At 50.1% G+C, this 18,597-nt stretch overlaps 1 protein-coding gene across 2 annotated transcripts in view; it reads left to right on the forward strand.

Annotated features, from left to right (window-relative positions):
• Positions 1-14,419, forward strand: part of RXRG (retinoid X receptor gamma) — a 43,632-nt gene extending 29,213 nt beyond the window's left edge. For both annotated transcript variants that reach the window (XM_002914172.4, XM_011218008.3), the window contains 6 exons: positions 5,271-5,431; positions 5,548-5,677; positions 6,736-6,868; positions 8,102-8,193; positions 9,091-9,196; positions 13,936-14,419. In XM_002914172.4, coding sequence (XP_002914218.2) covers positions 5,271-5,431; positions 5,548-5,677; positions 6,736-6,868; positions 8,102-8,193; positions 9,091-9,196; positions 13,936-14,083 — 770 coding nt within the window. In that variant the 3' untranslated portion in view covers positions 14,084-14,419. The remainder of the gene's footprint in view (positions 1-5,270; positions 5,432-5,547; positions 5,678-6,735; positions 6,869-8,101; positions 8,194-9,090; positions 9,197-13,935) is intronic.
• The last annotated feature ends 4,178 nt before the right edge of the window (positions 14,420-18,597 follow it).

The following is an 18,597-nucleotide window of genomic DNA, read 5'->3' on the forward strand; positions in this document are numbered from 1 at the left end:
CTGGAACAAGGATGGCCCTCCCTCTGTTATCTGACAGGAATCTCAAGTTGGCGGATCCAAACCTGGGCTCCTGATGATACGCCCTCCCAGCTGTTCATCACGTGGTCTTCCCATCTTCCCCATTTTAGGAAATAGCCACTTTTTTCAGTTGCTCAGATGAAAAACCACTGGGCTTCTCTTTCTTTCATATACACCATTCAATGGGTGAGGAAATCCTCTCTCTCCCTCAGAGTATGTCCAGAATTTTTCCATGTCTCATGACTTTCATGCTACCAGCATAAGCCACTGCTACCTTCTGTATAGTCCACACAGGCTCCCAAGAACTCTCCCTGCTTCCATGTTTGTCTTCCTACACTCTCCAGAGCAACCAGGGAGGCTTTGAACAAGTGGGTCAGGTCGAGCCCTTCCTGCACCAGAATGCTCCAGCGCCTTCCCGTCTTACTCAGAGAAAAGGCAAAACTCTGGTTATGATTTCAGTGTTGCACATGGTCTGACTGTCCCATGTCTGTCTGGTTCAGCCTTGCCTATCTCTGCTGGGCCACCAGGGGTGGTCCTTCCCCAGGAGCTTTGCGCTTCCTGTCTCTCTGCTCGGAGTGCCCTCTTCCCAGGTGCCTGCATGCCTCCTTTCTTCTCTTCCTTCGGACCTTTACTCAGTTGTCAACTTCTAGGTAAAGCCTTGCTTGTCTACACCATTTAGACTTGCATCAGCCACCCCGGGTACTTCCTAGTCTCTTTTCCACAAGGTGTATCACTATAGCTAACATACTTACTGATTTTGTTTACTATTGGCCTCCACCAAGGCAAGGATTTTTTCTGCTTTCCCCCTTATATCACCAGTGACTAGCACAGAGTAGACATTTAATACATAATTGCTGAGTGAATAGGTGAGTGGTTTAGACTGAATATTGAAATCAAAAGTTTTAGTCAGGCAGGAGCTCCTAGAAGGACTCATTCCCTCATGCAGCAGGTAGTAACGGAGTGCCTGCTTCGTGCTTATGTCATTCTCGCTGTCAAGGAATCAATGATCTTATCGATCAGAACATGTGATGTGAAAAATCAGCTGGTGGGGACTGTCTTCTCTTCTCCAAGATAGAGCTGGTACTCCGTAGAGCTTCTGCCACCATGATGGTCAAACGTAAAATTAATGACCCCAAAGAAGTCTCCCATCAGCAAGAGCATGATGGCTGTAGGGGTCATCATTGTGTCTCAGGAGAGATGAGATAAGTTTCAGGATGACATGGAAAAATAATCATTTTCCTTCTGCAGGTGAGATTGAACTAAAGGCAGGTGAAAGGCTTCCGTCAGAGAAGCAGCCGTGTTTGCTGTTCACAGTCCGTCTCTCGAAACTCAGGCCCAGCAGCCCGCAGCTCCGTTACAGTCCAAGTGGTTGGTGTATCGTCAAAGGGAGGGAAGCGTGGCTCTTTCGTGAAAGAAAAAGACGGAGGCATGTGAATTCTAAGGGCCTGGGCAGTCCTTCCTTGAAAGTTGGCATTGTTCTGATTATTATTTTTTTTTAAGATTTTATGTATTTATTTGAGAGAGAGTGAGAGCTTGAGAGAGAGAGCACGAGCAGGGGGAGAGGGAGAGAGAGAAGCAGACTCCCCGTTGAGCAGGGATCCCGATGCGGGGCTCGATCCCAGGACCCCGGGGTCAGAACCTGAGCTGAAGATAGATGCTTAACCAACTGAGCCACCCAGGCGCCCCTGTTCTGATTCTTTGATGGAGAAATGTCTAGTTTTGGCTTCTGCCTTTTTGAAAAGAATGTGGAGAAATGGGAGTGATGAAAATTTGAGTAGTAAAAATTCAGAGGGGAAAGGGCCACTTAGAGAAATTTTGAAAGGAATTGGTACTATCTACCCTGACGAAGAGAAGGCAAAGGAACAAATAGGGCCCCGGTCTCACTATAGGAAGGGCCACTTTCAGAAAGCTGCTCACAGCCTTTCCTTCACTGCTCTCATTTCTGACCTCGATTTACAGAATTGGGAGCTCAGGTTGGACACTGCCTTGAGGACAAGAATAACAAAATTTGGAAACAGTTAACTGAGAGAAACTATTCAATTGACATTTCTGGAAAAGTTGAACAGATAGAAAAGGAGGGACGTGGGGATGGGCTCAGAATGTATCTGCCGGGAGCTAGGGGCCAGGACTCTTCATAGTGGTGAAGCTGGAATGGACGTTTGCTTTTCTCTGATGTGACACATTCATTTCCTGAACGAAGAAACAAAGGTCCTGAGAGCCTAGGGACTTGACTAAGCTTACCTAGCAAGCTAAGGGCAGAGTTGATATAGGACCGAGACCCTCTGGCTTCCAGGCTACCGAATAACCCTCTGGGGTCTTGGGGAAGTCTATTTCCATGATTTCTAGAGTTTGGGTATTTAGATAATGGACTATTTTTGAGGTAATTCACAGGCAGTGTTTGACATCCCTCTTGAGCCCTGTGTGGTCTTTATTAGCACAACCAGCCCAGAACCTGGAAGGCGGTCCAGAGGGCTGGGGGGTGGGTTTAGAAGGCTGTCAGCCTGGGTCTGCATGTTGGCTCCATTTTTTCTTGGCTCTGTGACCTCTGGCAGGCTAAGGAACTACTCTGTGGCTCATAGTACTTGAGAGGGCTATTGCGGGGAGTCAAGGAAGTATCATCTATGTAGAGTGTTGAGTATAATTCCTGACACAGAGAAAAAACACTCCATAAATTTTGGCTATTATAGTGCACGTGCAATAAATGTATGTTGGGATAATGGATAAAATCCTGTTAGAAGGCAGGAGTTTGGGGGCGCCTGGGTGGCACAGCAGTTAAGCGTCTGCCTTCGGCTCAGGGCGTGATCCTGGCGTTCTGGGATCGAGCCCCACATCAGGCTCCTCCACTGGGAGCCTGCTTCTTCCTCTCCCACTCCCCCTGCTTGTGTTCCCTCTCTCGCTGGCTGTCTCTATCTCTGTCGAATAAATAAAATAAAAAAAAAATCTTAAAAAAAAAAAAGAAGGCAGGAGTTTGGTACGATTTTATTTATTTATTTATTTATTTATTTGAGAGAGAGCACAGGAGAGGAAGAAGCAGACTACCCGCTGAGCAGGGAGTCTGACTCAGGGCTCGATCCCAGGACCCAGAGATCATGACCCAAACCCAGGACCCAGAGATCATGACTCGAGCCGAAGGCAGACACTTAACTGATTGAGCCACCCAGGGGCCCCGAGTTTGGTACTAATTTAGATCAGCCAGGGTCCCCTGGATAATGTCTGCCACAAAGAAGATTTCTCCCAGCAACAGATATATGACACCTCTTCTATGACAATAAGATTTATGGCACAAAAAGGAGAGGGGAATAGCAAAGGATCACTTATGGCAAGATTGGAATTAGAAACTAACTCCCGGAAGCCAAGGTTATTTTCTTTGAAGCTTGAAGGTTATTCTCCCTCCATGTTACAAATCTGTAGAAGAAATCGACTGAGGACCATAAAGGAAACTTAACTTAGTTTGCTTTTTCCCATCCTTTAAAATCAAGACAAATAGAAGCCTATTAACCTACGTTAAAACAATTGATACAAGAAGCACTCAACTTTAACCAGTCAATCCAGCTGATAATAAAAATACATATGGCAGTGTCTGTATGCTGTCAGGGGCTGAAGACTAACAGCGTGGACAGGAAGGAAGGATGAGGGAAGAAGAGAAACAAGGAGAGGGAGGAAGAGGTCCAAAGGGGAGATGGAGAGAAGACCAGGCAGAAGTCCAGGGGCCCAGAGACAAAGGGAAGGGAAAACTACCTTTTGGGAACTTTTTATAATTATTTCATTTACTCCTCCCCAAACAACCTCACTCGAGTGTGGTAATCCCCACTTTACATTAGGGAAACTGAGGCTGAGCGGGCTGAGTCATATGTCCAATGTCCTTTAGCTAGGAGTGGTAGAGCCCATTTTGAGAAAGACTTCTTGGACTCCAAAGTGCATGACTTTTGCTCTCCTCTTCCCTAATTTCTCTTTATTCTCTCTCCCTTCTGTTTCTTCTTTTTGTCACTGCCCTGCTTTATTCTCTTTATTCCCCGTCTCCCGCTACTCCTTCCTTCCTACCCTCTCTCCCTCCGTCCCAACCACTGAGTATCATTCTCATCTTGAGGTGTCTTCGGATGTCTCTACTGGAGACCTTGGCATGTGAGTCGTGTTTTTGCAGGCATACCCTTCTCTGACCTACCTTGACAGGTCACTGACATCACTTGTGTGACAAACTGGATGCCCAGCCTCTGGTTCCAGTTCATTCAGCAGCCTTTGTGCCTCATTATCCCCTCAAGTTCCAGATTTGTCACCTGCTTAGAGGATCATTTTCTTGATTCTTGGGATTTATATATATATATATAATATTATATATTATATATAAAGGAGGCATATATATTATATATATAAATATATAAAAATATTATATATATATACCAATATTGAATTTTGCTCCTCAATGCTGGGAATGGGAAGATGGAAACCACAGCTTTCTAGATGATGGAAACTAACCCAACAGAGAATGTTTGTCAACAGAGAGGACAGAATTGGGAAGGGGGTCTGCCTGACATCCTCGTGCACAGACCCTTAGGGTTCTGAGGGTTAGAATGAACTTTGGTGAAAACCGTACGTGTGGGGAGGCAACGATCATCCCAGCCCACACCTCTGCCTGTGTACCCTTCCCCACCCCCAAAATCAGCCGCTGACTCTGAAATGTCATCTAGGTGACATTCCTCCACCTCTTCACTTACTAAATACCCTCATGGGTCCCTGAAGATCTTCCCTCACAAGTCGGATCAGGTGATGTTGTGTTCAGGCTGGTGCATTTGGGGCAGACCTAATGGGACGTGAATGCCAAGCGTGATGCATAGGATCTGACAGAGGGAGTTCTCGAAGTAAAGCGCTTGCTATTAACCATCGCGTGCCCACAGTTCATTAGAGGGAGAAGCTAGAGGTAAAACGCAGGACAGCCTCCTGGAGAGACCAAGGAGAAAGTGCTCATTAAAAGAGAGGGCAGGATCGGAGGTTATCAAAATTTGAAGTGAAACCTCTTAGACTGGTCACCACAATGAACGGGGAAGGATGCGGACTGAAGAACCCACAGTTGTATGCGTGCATACCCAAATCACTTTGCTTGCTTTGTTTCGTCGGTCAACATTACGACGTCTCTGATCCAGGACCGTGAGGATGCCCATTTTACAGATGAAGTGTTACAAGCTCCGGTAGGTAACTCGCTCTCCCACAGTTGTCCTGGGCATGCGGTGACATCTGCTCGTCTTCCTGTGTACCAGCTGTGCAGGAAGAAAGGCAGAGGAGCCGGGAGCGGGCCGAGAGCGAGGCAGAATGCGCCAGTAGCGGCCATGAAGATATGCCTGTGGAGCGGATTCTAGAAGCTGAACTTGCTGTTGAACCAAAGACAGAATCCTATGGTGATATGAACATGGAGAACTCGGTATGTGGTCTTAGACCTCCATCCACCTCCCACTTCTTGGCAGGGCTGAAGATGGGAAAGGGGCATACTACAGTCCTGGAATCTGCCGCTCACAGTGTTTTGGTTCCTTTTTTTAGACGAATGACCCTGTCACCAACATATGCCATGCTGCTGACAAGCAGCTTTTCACTCTTGTTGAATGGGCCAAGCGCATCCCCCACTTCTCTGACCTCACCTTGGAGGACCAGGTCATTCTGCTCCGGGCAGGTAAAGGACATCGGGGTTTGTTTTTTCTTGGGGCAATCACTTGGGCTGCCATTTTGAAATTACCCTTGGGAGCCTAAGTCAAGTCAGCCAAGTGTGACCCATCTAAGCTGTGTGCCATGGTGATGACAGGATAACCCTATTCAGGGTTATTCTTTTAACGTTAATTACAGGCTCTTTCATTTGGGTGGTCCTCTCCCACAACTTTTATTCCCAAATGAAACATTGTTATTGGAGGGTGAGACTCTTTTTCCATGCAAATTTTACCATGGTTTTATAATTTGTGTTTAATTTTCAAAGACAGGTCAATTTGATGGAGGACAGTCTAAAGCAATGGCTCCTTATTATTAGGCTATTGGGAAATAGGGGGATTCCCATTTCACAGATGAGATGATAGAAGCCAAAGATTGTTTGCTCAAGTTCATTTCAGGGTCCCTTCCTACGCTAGGGTTCTGTGTGCTGTATTCTTTCTTGGCTTCCATTTCTGGGACATTGTGCAGGTGACATGTGCCACAGCTCCTCTTGGTCACCAGGCCAGCAGGGAGATTTCATGAAGACTGGCTAAGCGTTGGGAGCCAGACCCTCATTTCTTCCCCGCTCGATAATGAGCAGTCCCTGAGTGTTGACTGAAAGCCCTGTGCTGCGCTGGGGGCTGCCAGACAACACCAAAGAGATAAAGCTGGGTTGTCAGGTCCTGGGGGCAGAGGCTGCAAGGTATGCTCCCTCCCTTTATCCACCATGGCAGCTAACATGTTGACTATGACCTGTTACATGTTCAGTCCATAGGTGTCGACTGGTGGGAAAGAGTCCTTATCCTCAAGCTGCCATTCTGAGCTGTACTAGGGAGACGGTGGGGGATGTGCAGGGCCATGAGTCAGGGGACCCCTGTCTTACCCTGTTTCTTCACTAATTAGCTGTGTTGTCGGGAGTTGGTTTTTAACCTCTCTGCATTTCTGATTCTGCTTTTGTTCCTTGTGGGTCACAATACATGCCTTGGATGACCATCAGTGAAGCAAGAATGCGGTCAGTTTTCCCTCATGGCCTCCTCCTTCTCCCTGCAGGGTGGAATGAGCTGCTGATTGCCTCTTTCTCCCACCGCTCCGTCTCCGTGCAGGATGGCATTCTCCTGGCCACGGGCTTACACGTCCACCGGAGCAGCGCCCACAGCGCCGGGGTCGGCTCCATCTTCGACAGGTGGCTCTCTTCTGCTTCCGGTGCTCGTGTGTGTGTGTGTGTGTGTGTGTGTGTGTGCGCGCGCATGTGCATGTGAGTGTGGGGCCTGGGGGTAGTGCTGGGATGCAAGATGGACCACCCAAACAGCTGCACAGGGCAAGAAGCAGAGACCATGACACACACAAGAACAGATCCCTGGGGAATGACAGGTGGATTACAAGAACGTTTGAAACGACACGATGGAGCCCGTCAGGGACCAGCAGAGCTGCTGGGCAGAAGGGAGAACCTGTTGTCTCGCAAGGTCTCCAAAGGAGACACTGGATCATGGACATTACCTAGGAGGTTCGGGGTGGGGAGGTTGAACTGCTTATCCTGGGGGCCTTGATGGAGGCAAGCAGCCGGGATCTGACTTCAGCAGGCAGGAGAGATGAGCTGAGGTTTTTGCTGGACTATGTAGCAGGAGCTCTGGGGAAGGTCTGTAGCAGCAGCAGACCCACCTCGGTCAGACAACAGCAGCCTCTGTCTGTCATTCTCTGCCTTAAGTGGTGTGAAGGGAAAATGAAGGCATGTGATTAAAAGAGATGAATGAAAAGAGTAGGGGTGAATGACTTGGGACGAAGGGATGGAGAGCTGGTAAAGAGGAGGCTAGGGCTGAAAATAGCCTCTCTGTCTAGTGCCAGGGCCCCATGGCCCCTTTCCACTTCCATGAAAAATGATCTTCCAGGCCACGTGCATGTCCACGCAAGATGTCTCTACTCCCTCTCTGCCCTTTCCCGCTGCACATTCCACACAGAGACCAATGTGGTTTTGGCTGACTCAGCCCTCTTCCTGGTCCCTGGAGATTTCTGCCCTGTCTCTGGAGTCGGCCCTCTGCCGTCTTCCTCCAGACATGCCGCACGCTTGCCCTGCTTTGCCTATTGCATTTCTAAATCCTCTAGGCTGCCTTCCCAGCCCTCCCCGGCAGAGTGTCTGGCCCTGCCCCTGCTTCCCCCCCGCCCCCCCGGTGTTCCCTTGGTCTTGGCTCCTGGCAGTTGTTGGCTTTATGTTGCTACCTATTGTTTCCATGTCTGTTTCCTCACTGAAACTGTGAGCTCCTGGAGATCAGGGACTGCATCCTTTTGATCTCTGTGCCCCTAGTACCTGAGGCATCTGAAAAGTGGGGTGGGTAAGTAAGAAGTCTTGGTTGCATTCATTGTTTCAGCCCTTGGCCTGGGACTCATGGTTTTCTCATCACCTCTTGTTTCCTGTGAACAGGGTCCTGACTGAGCTGGTCTCCAAAATGAAAGACATGCAGATGGACAAGTCGGAGCTGGGGTGCCTGCGAGCCATCGTGCTGTTTAACCCAGGTGACTGTGCAGTGCTTCCCTCTCCTCTGTGCTCGGCCTCCAGGCTCTCACGTTCCCCGGTCCTCTGGCTCAGCTGAGACAGACAAGCCAGGGCCGAGGAACCTGTCCTTGGAGAGGGCGGGGAGCCGATTCTTTGTGGTTTCTACTCCTAGTGCCATCTTGAAAGCGTCTCGAATGGGCGTGGAATGTGCATGTTTGGGGGCGGGTGGGGGAGACGAGAGAGGAGAGAAGCACCCACGGTCATGGGGAAGGAGACGGTAAAAAGCGGTCAGATTCTGCATATAGGTTGAGGCAAAGGCAGTGGGATTTGCTGATGGACTAGAGATAGTGTGTGAAAGAGAAGTATTAAATGTAATTCGCAGGGTGTTTTGTTCCGTTTTCCTGAGTAATTGGAAAGATGGAGTTTTATTTGTTGAGATGGGGGTCCTAAGACTTAGGCCTTTGTCTTGTGCATTCCCATCTCAGGTGGATAGTAGACATCCGAGAGTAGCTGGCCAGGAAGGCCTTGTTTATGAGTCTGGGGTTCCGAGGAGAAGTCAGGACCGGAGACATGCGTTTGAGAGCTGTCAGCCTCTACCTGGCACTCGGGGGCTCTGAGCAGGTGTGAGCTCACGTGGGGGTCAGTACAGGTTGGGCAGAGAAGGGGGCTGGGGGCTGGGCACTGGGGCGTGCCCTCACGTAGGGGTTGGGGAGCAAAGGAAGAGCCATCAGGGGAGCCTGAGACAGGGCAGGGAGAGGCAGGGAGAGAAGCAGAAGAGGGTGTCCTGGAGGCCCAGGGAAGAGATGTGTTCCGAGAAGGTGGAAGTGGTCAGCTTCGTCCAGTGCGGGCAGAGGCCTGAGTGGATGGGGGTCCACCTGACCTGTGTCACCTGAGGCTAAATCAGTCATCTTTTCCAGATGCCAAGGGGCTGTCCAACCCCTCGGAGGTAGAGACTCTGCGAGAGAAGGTTTATGCTACCCTTGAGGCCTACACAAAGCAGAAGTATCCGGAACAACCTGGCAGGTGAGGCAGTGCTGCAACACTCTTATGGCAGCAGTGATGTTTCTTTCTTGCCCTGACTACATGGAGACGTGCAGCGGGCACTGTCTAGACTTTTCACGTGTTATTTAATCTTTATGACAAGCTGAAAGCTGCTAAAACATTGGCTCCATGGAACCAGAGGTCTTATCTTGTTCGCCGTTCCCCACTCCGGGATCAGAGCCTAAAGCCGTCCCTGGTCCATAGTAGACAGCTTTATTTATTTGTTTGTTTGTTTTAAAGATTTTATCTGTTTATTTGAGAGAGAGTGATAGTGACAGAGAGCACAAGCAGGGAGGAGAGGGAGAAGTAGGCTCCTGGTGAGCAGGGAGCCAGACGCGGGGCTTGATCCCAGGACTCTGAGACCATGACCTGAGCTGAAGCCCAACCGACTGAGCCACCCAGGCGCCCCAGTATACGGCTTTAAAGGCTGAATGAACTAGCAAATGAACAAATGAATGTGGGTGTCATTATCTCTAGTCTCTAACGAGGCACCGAGGCTCAGAAAGGGTAAAGCCTTTGCCGAGATCACGGAGCTGGTGGGCAGTGGGGCTGGGATGTGAACTCACGTCTGTCCAATTTCAAAGAGCCTGGGCTTTCCAGGTTGACTGCCTTGCTTTCTGCTCTGCCCTCTGGAAGCCCCTGTGTGAGAAGGTCCAGAGAGACCATGGCAGCCAGGACACAGGACCACTGTCCCCCAGGGCCATCTGTGTGGCATCTGGCAAGGTGCTGCTCTGGCTCTGGGCTCCTTGTCTAAAAAGCATTGGTCAGAGGGTCTCCGAGGTCATCTCCCCATTTAGATGTTGCTGAGTCGTTAAAAAAAAAAAAAAAAAAAAAGCTTTTCTCAAATGTTTCCCCCAAAGCACAGCTGAACAAAGGTTTCCTCCTCTGCTAACTCTAGGTAAATAGAGAGAATGCAATCCTCAAGTCTCACAGAAACCTGAAGCTGCCTTAAAGACATTAGTTTTGTTTTTAGGATTAATATTACATGCTCTGAATTCTCACTCATCATTTTCTTTCCTCTGTGAAGTCTAATTTCCGTTTAAGCTGTTTTTTCTGGATCCTAAGCCAGTATGTATCAATTGTCCAGAAGAAGTCGAGCTCCAGTTCTTATTGGAGTTTTTTTATTTAACTCCGAGTGGTTGGGTTTGAGGCCTTTGTACAATATATAGGCAGACCTTGAGGGGTTGGGAGCCGAAGCTGGGGTAACAGACCTCCCAAATGTCAGTAGTTGAACACGATAGAAATGTATGTTTTGCTCCCATGTCAGTCCTGGGGGGGCAGTCCGTTCGGAGAGCTGGCTCTCGTCTGCATCACGACTCAGGGATCTCCTCTTTCCTTCTTGGGGCTCCACCGTGTCCCCGAGCCACATCCCGTTCTACAGCCAGATGATGGAAGGGGAAAGAGGGGGAGAAACACAGAGGTGAGGCTATCTGGGCAGACCTGGCCTTGGAAAGGCCCCATCTCTTCACTCTCTGCCATTGGCTGAAACTCAGTCGCATGGCCCAGTGAGTCACAAAGGGGTCTGGAGAACGGATGCAGCTGTATGCCAGGGAAGAAGGGGAGAGTGGATTTGGGTGGACACCTGGCCATCTCCCCTATACTTGCAAGAGGTGAGGTTACAGAGCTCTACCCAACAGACAGGGCTGGCTGCCAGCCGTAGCCCAGCCCTGGCCGGTGGGAGCGACCTGAAAGCCCGGTATTGGATGATTTCTACTGAATCTCCTGGCTTGAAGGTAGCACTAAGCATGTTTTTTTGAGCACATATTGCGTGCAGGGCATTAGGAATAAGAAGGCTCATACTCATCCTTTCTTCAAATTGGCTCTAGGTCCTATTATTTATCTCTTAAAAAAAAAAAAACCTAGGGACACCTGGGTGGCTCAGTCGGTAAAGCGTCTGCCTTCGGCTCAGGTCATGATCTCAGAGTCCTGGGATCGAGCCCCGCATCAGTCTCCTTGCTCAGTGGGGAGTCTCCTCCTCCCTCTGCCTGCTGCTCCCCCTACTTGTGCACACTCTCTCTCTGACAAATAAATAAAATCTTTTAAAAAACCCCAAAAAACCTAAACCAATCTTTTTCCTATTATAAAAACAGAGCATTCTTTTGTAGGGAATAAGGGAAGTGTTTAAGAAATAAAGTAGGTAATAAAATGAATCATAAATTTTGGGGGGTATATTTTTTCCAGTATCCTTGTATATCAATGCATGTGTACCTAGAAGTGTGTATTTACAGAGAGGAAATCATACAGCTTGGTGTATTGTTTTCCTCTCTTAGCTGTTTTAGGCACTTTATCAGATACTGAAAATTATCCTTTTCTGTGATTTTGTCAGTATTTCACTGAGTGGATGTATCCTCGTGTATTTGGCTGTTGTCCCGTGGAACATTAAGGTTGTTTCTACCAAATATTACTGTCAAAACTTTGGAACTTGCCCGTTCTCCTAGGAACGGGCCAGCCAGGGGCCTGGCCTACCTGCTGGTTGGCTGGACGATGGCAGAACCTGGGGGTGCGGGGAGGGGGTGGAGAGGCTGGGCCCGCTGCATGTCCCTTGGGCGCACCCAGCGCAAGCTGGACAGACGGTGCTCACCCCGAGGCTGAGCAGATGGATCAGGGGTGTCATGTGCTCAACCAGGTAGGTGAGTGTGCAGACAGCTGGTCACCTCCACTTTGCAGAACACGGTGGAAGGGGAGCCTGGCACCGGGTCCTGGAGAGTTCTCAGTGGTGGAGTGCTGCCACTCCATGGAGACTCTTCCGAAGTACACTTTGCAGGGTTACACTTTCTGTAGCCTGAAAGCAGAGATCAAACTGGAGGAGGAGAGGAGGAGGACGCGGAGCCTGGGCGCACATTGTCTCGCACTGGGGCAGGGGGAGCTCTGGCCGCCAGCGTGCGCGAGGAGCACGGTGCCCTCCCTGGGCCTTGGATCTTCATGGGCGTCCTTATTTCCACAGTCCTGGTCTCGATTCCTAAATCAAGGGCTGTAAGCAAAGACCCCAGTATCCTCATGTATTTAGCATCTTACGTATTCTAAAACTTTGGCATTTTTAGAGGAAATAAAATACATTTTCAGAGTTACAGCTCAGCCTAACTTTGGACTTTGCAGAGAAGCCATTTCCTTCCCCTAATCCCATGAAACTCTTTCGTGGCCGAGGCAGGACCAGGAGCTCAGCCTTTCTATCTGCCTGCCTCTTCCTGCTCCGTGATGTCCTGCAAATGCACTCAGAGGCTTATCATGGACACTCTCTGAAGGGTTGTGCGGGCCTTGGTGTAGACCGTTCATTTTTCCATGTGAAGAAGTAATGCCTCCCTTTTTAGATGGTGCCATTTTATCTTATATTGTCCCGGTCCCTTAAGCCTTCATGGGGTGCGAATATAGAAATATACATATTTTCAAGGAGTCTTAAAATTCCAACTTGAAACGCACTCATGGAATAATGTTGTGATGCGCCCAGCGAAGAGCCATCCTGACCAGAGTCTCTGATTTAAGGCCAGAGTGGTGAACGTTGTTTTTGGTCCTTGTCCTTTGATTGGAAGTTATGACTTACTGACTTCCAGTTGTTGTTAATAACATTAAAAAATAAGCTTCGTTGGCAAAAAGGATTTTGAGAGACGAAGGACCCCTGAAGCAGGATGGAAAACATGGCCGATGGAGGGGTCTCCTGAGCAGATGTGAGATGAATTCTTCACACGCTGGCCTCCCTCCCCGTGGTGAACCTCACAGCCAAGGTCCTTAACTACGCAGGAGTGTGGAAGGGTGCGGGTGAGCCATGTGTGAGTGTGCACACATGCATGTGTGAGAGTGTGCACACGCATAAGGGTGTTGAGAGCGCAGGAGAATGTGTGAGTGTATATAGGTGTGTACGTGTGTGCACAAGCTATGTATGTGAGGGTGTGTAAGAGTGTGTGTGCACCCATGTGCGGCAGTGGTGAGAGCACGTGTGTGCATGTATGAGAATGTGAGAGTGTGTATGTGTGACTGTGCCCATGTGTATGTGTGACACGCATGAGGCAGGTGTGTATGGGTGTGTATAAGGGTGTGCATGTGAGACTGTGAGTGCACATGTGTGTTTCTGTGAGTCTGTGGGTGTGTATGTGTGACAGTGGTGGGCCTCGGTGTGTATGTGTGACGTGTGAGGCAGCTGTGCGTGTGTGTATGCATGTGTGACAGTGGTGGGGCTGCGTGTGCGCGTGTACACACACCCGTGTGAGAATGTGTGTGGATGTGTACGTGTGACTGTGTACACGTGTGTGTACGTGTGACGTGTGCATGTGGGCATGTGTATGAGAGACAGTGGTGGGTTCTGTTGCATGCACACACGTGTGAGAATATGTGAGTGTGCGTGCACACGTGTGTGTGTGTATTGTCCCCACCCAGACCAGGCCCCTCGGGGGCAGAGACGCCCATATCGGATCGCCCCCTCCTCCGACGGAAAGCCCGAGAAGCCGAGCCGGCGTGGCGGTAACAGCTGGTGCAGTGGGTCACGGCACTGGTGACTGAGGCGCCCGTGGGCCGGGGCGGGAGGTGTGGCGTGAGGCCCGCACAGTCCGCCGGGGAGGGGAGAGCTGAAGCTTCCTAGGATTGGAGCTCGTCCCGCGGCCTCCGTGCGCTTCCAGGCCCCCTGTCCTACCCCAGGTTGGAGAGCGGACGAGCTGCCGGGGGTGGCGGAGGGGGGACAGCTGCCCGGGAGCCGCCGGTCCGGCCCCTGACGCCCGCTCGCCTCCCCGCAGGTTCGCCAAGCTGCTGCTGCGCCTCCCAGCCCTGCGCTCCATCGGCTTGAAGTGCCTGGAGCACCTGTTCTTCTTCAAGCTCATTGGGGACACGCCCATCGACACCTTCCTCATGGAGATGCTGGAGACCCCGCTGCAGATCACCTGAACGCCCCCAGCCGCAGCCGCCCCCCCCCAGGACCGCCCCTGGGCAGGTGTGTGTGGATCCCCACCCTGCACACGTCCCTCCGCCTCCTACCCTGACCCCTTCCTGTTCCAAAAATGTGATGCTTACAATAAAGAAACCTTTCTACATGTGCGACTTTTATAGGTGGAGTTTTGTGCAGATGTTAAAGGAAGCCCTTCTTTGCCATCTGAGGGGCTGGGGATCTTTCTGGAAGTTCTTGGAAAAACGAACCAAGCCTCTGTACATATAATTGGTTTAAATTATTTTTTCACTTGCCATGGAACGCAAATGAGCGAATAATAAAATAATATATATGATGTTGGCACTGCTTGGAGCATGGGGTGTGTTATTGTGCTGTGGGGAAGTGTTCTCAGCTGGGCGAGGAAAGCTGTTGGGTGGGGAATGGGGCTGGGTTCCTGAAATAGTAAAGCCCAGGGTCAGGCACCCTGTGTCTACTGGGCACAGCCTGCTTTGCCTCAGGGCACCCCCCCACCCCCACCCTGAGATTGGGAAGAAACATTGTCTTTCAGAGTCTGCTTGGTTTTTTGTTTTTGTTTTCTTCCTCCTAAGAATAATGAGTACAAACAGCCTTGTCCTGATGGGGAGCCATTGAGCCTAAGGCCCAGGGAAGATGCTCTCTTAATGGAAGAAGATTCTTGGATCCTGGGAGTTGATAGGAGGTAGTAAGAAAAGAAAGGAATTTTCTGATATTAACCAGCAACATTAGCAAAAAGACCAGAGTGCCCCTAATTTGTTTTCCATCATTATCTGACCCTACATAGTCTGTTCTTAAAACAGAAAGAGAAAACCTCTCCCAGCTTCTAGCCTATGATTTCCTGGTGGTCCTAGACCCCTACTTTCTACTGGACAGTGAGCCCCTTGAGGGCAGAGACTATGTCTGATACCACAGTTAGACTAAATATAGAGCCCATCTTCTTTGAGTCACCATCCTGCCATCTGCAGGAATAGGACTTCATGGATCCACAAATCTATACTATGATTTACATGACGCCCCCTAGGGTTGTGTACAACATGAACGACTGCCCACGGCAGTCCTGTTTACCTTTTCTGTACCACCAGAACCTGATCTAGGACCTAGCACAAAGCAGATGCATAGTAAACGTGTGTTGTTGAATTGGGGTCCATGTAACTGGAATTAATTTCTTAAAGGGCACTGTGGATGGCAGTTACCTCATTCCCCATCGATAACTTGCCCTTTCACAAGACCTTAGGGCTAACTTTTCAGTCCAAATAAATCCATCCGTGGTCATACGATTTTGGAGAAATAAAAGTTGTTTTATTCCTGCAGAAAGTTTAGGGATCCCTTAGCCTTGGACATTAAGCAATGGAATTACAATCTTAATTATGTTGTGTTTTTTTCCCCTTTTCTTCTTATCTACATTTACCGTGAACCATGATGAAAATGACTGGAGTCGGGGGAGACTAAGGCTTAATTGTGGGCTCCCTGACCTCCCCTTTCTGCCAGTATAGCTCACTGGACACATTCGACTGCTTCACAGGTAACTTGTGGCTTCCAGGGGAACTCACCATGGCCCACCATTCACAGGAGCCAGAGTCCCATTCTGATCCTTGATCCCTGGAGCAGAGTTGGTGAAGGCCCAGCAGGGTGTCTGCCCATCCACCAGGCCGTGTCCCCCAGAACTGTTGTCATAGAACCCCACTGAGCTTGGCCGGAGAGGAGTAGAAATCTTTTCCCAGGCTTGGTCCATGACATTTGGGGCCCCAAAGGCCACCTCCTTCCTGACCCCATCCCCCTCCACCCCCAGATGAGCCCCTGAGTAGCTGTTCAATCTTCCTTAAGGCTCTGCTCCACAGCAGCTACGAGAAGCTTCCCCAGAGAGAAACCCTCCTCATTCCGCTCACCTCCCCAACAAGAGGCGTCAGCCGTGGAGAGAACACACGGTCCCATCAATGCTGACTCGTGTTTCCTGACAGCCACCCCCCAGGCTGACGACACAGGTAACAAAACCAAGGGACTCAGCCTTGTGTTCCCCGGGGTTTTTGTAGAGCCAGGACCAAGGCTCCGGGTGAACAGAGGCTGGGTTCTGGACACAGCCAGCCAGAGTCTGCTCCTGGGTCTACCCACTGGTAGTCCTGTGTTGGGGGGAAGCCGCTTAACCTCAGTGGCTCTTATTTCTTATTTGTAAATGTCAATAATAATACACACCTTCTAGGGTCACCGGGGTGGCTCAGTCGGTAAAGCGTCTGCCTCCAGCTCAGGTCATGATCTCAGGGTCCTGGGATCAAGCCCTACATCAGGCTCCCTGCTCGGCAGGGAGTTTGCTTCTCCCTCTGCCTCTGCCCTTTCCCCCACTTGTGCTTTCTCTCTCAAATAAATAAATAAAATATTCAAAAATTTAAAAAAAGTAATATATACTTTCTAAGGATAAAAAGATAAAAAGATGCATAAAGCCCAGTGTGAGAGCATATGATTTGGCAGGAGACACGGTGGAGTGGGTCCTGACTGCCATTCGTGATGGACTTGAATCTCATGGAGCCTCAACTGGCAGCTCTGTAAAATGGGACAATTATACTCTTTGTCCTAGGATTCTTGGGAGGATTGTATGTGAGCTAATGTGTGTGAAGCTTTTATCACATTACCTGATCTAGAAGATGGGCAAGGCTTTCAATTAAGCTTCTTTCGAAGGGCAAGGTTGTCGTTCACACTAAATCTTGGGTTTTGGAGGAGATCGCTAGAACATCCCATTCCATAGCCTGGTCAGGATGGCCCAAAGTACTCCTACATAAGGAATCACCAAGTTGTGGTTTCTAGTTTTGGTGAACACTTTCCTTCTAGTTGGTATCTTCCTTGGTACAGCGGGAATCAGCCCCGCAGCCCCCCAGCAGTGCTGACGGCACGGAGTGCAGGGCGAGGCTTGGGTGAGCCAAGAGGACCGCAACCCGAGGAAGCTGCCATGCTCCCCACAAGGGCACTGGTGTCCCCCAGCCACCCTCAGAGCTCCACCTCTGATCCCTCAGTGACTTGGGCAAGCAGCTTGACCTCCCAGACCTTCGTGTTTGACTTTGTAAACTGGGACTAATAATGACACTGGTCCACAGGGCTTGTCGAGGGAACCAAATGGGGTGATCTATGAAACATACAAGCACGTGGAAAGCTCTTGATTAACTGTAGTTACACCATTATCGATTAACTATTTCTACAAGATTCCTGTCCTGAAAAGAAAGTCCTAGACTCCAGGGATAAGCCCCCCCACCCCACGCCTCACCCCTCTTCACACCTTCACTCCTTAGCCCTCCTGCCCCACCCCCAGCGGTCCCCCACCCTCCAGGCTTACACCGCATCAGTGGCATGGTCCCCTGCCTTCCTCAGTGTGGAAATCAGTGAGACAATCTCACGACAGCCCTTTGTACCCTTGCAGGGATGACTGAAAAGGTGGCATTTGTATGGTAGACATTTCTTGGCCTTGATCAGTCCTGTTCGTCCCATGCAGTGAAACCAACCAAATGGCATTTGATTATGATTTTATGTCATTTCCTGGCTCCAAAACTATTAAGCAGTGGTGGTCACCAGGGGACCATTTTGCTCTGCCCTCTGCCTGCCCCCGGGGGAGGTTTGGTGATGTCTGAAGAGGTCGTCACAACTGGGGCGCTGTAGTGGGCAGAGGCCAGAGCTCTTGCCAAACACGGACAGAGCACAGGCCAGCCCCCCCCACCAACAAAGAGGCATCTGGCCCAAGGGTCAACCGTGCTTACTCGGCTGTAAGGCATCACTAATGGAACAGAAAATCAAATGTGAATTCCTGTTGTTTTAGAATTTTGGCTAAAGCCCCAAGGCGAGGCCAGCAGGCCCCTCACGTTCTGGAGGAACTACGGGATGTCCCCACAAGAACTTACTAAGATAGAAGAATTCATTCTGTAACATCTACCTTCTATTTCTTCTTGAGCCTGTAGTCATAGGAGACTGAAATTCAAGAAGGAAGTTCCTAAGAATAAGGGGTAGCTGGGGGGCAGTGCTGTGGCTTTACCCCTCTCCTCCAGAAGGAGGGAAGGACCCCTATACCCAAGCCAAACGAGGACCACAGGAGAAGCACTTGCTGCGACTGGACCTCTAAGGAGGGGGTACTTGTAGGAAGGGAGGCTAGTGCCTCCTTCCTGGCTCGATGCTTGCTCAGTAGTGGAAACACCAAGTCACCCTAAAGGGAGTGAGGGAGTGCTTGGAAGGGCTCGGGGATACCTGGGAACATAGAGACCGATGCCTTCCTCTTGACTAGAGAACTCTGAGCACAGGAATCTGTCTTGAGGGTCAGTGGGACGAGGGAGGGGACAGCAGTATGTGCTCTCTGTCTCCCCTGCAGTTGGTCTGGTCAGGATGTGACATTTTCTGTGAGCCGAATTAATACTCTGGAAGGTAGTTGTGCTTGGAATTTCCCAAAGGTACTGAGCACCTGGGTGGCTCAGTCGGCTGGGCATCCAGCTCTTGGTTTTGGCTTGGGTCGTGATCTTGGGGTCGGGAT

This window comes from Ailuropoda melanoleuca, chromosome 8 (genome assembly GCF_002007445.2).
Source record: "Ailuropoda melanoleuca isolate Jingjing chromosome 8, ASM200744v2, whole genome shotgun sequence".
Lineage (NCBI taxonomy): Eukaryota > Metazoa > Chordata > Mammalia > Carnivora > Ursidae > Ailuropoda > Ailuropoda melanoleuca.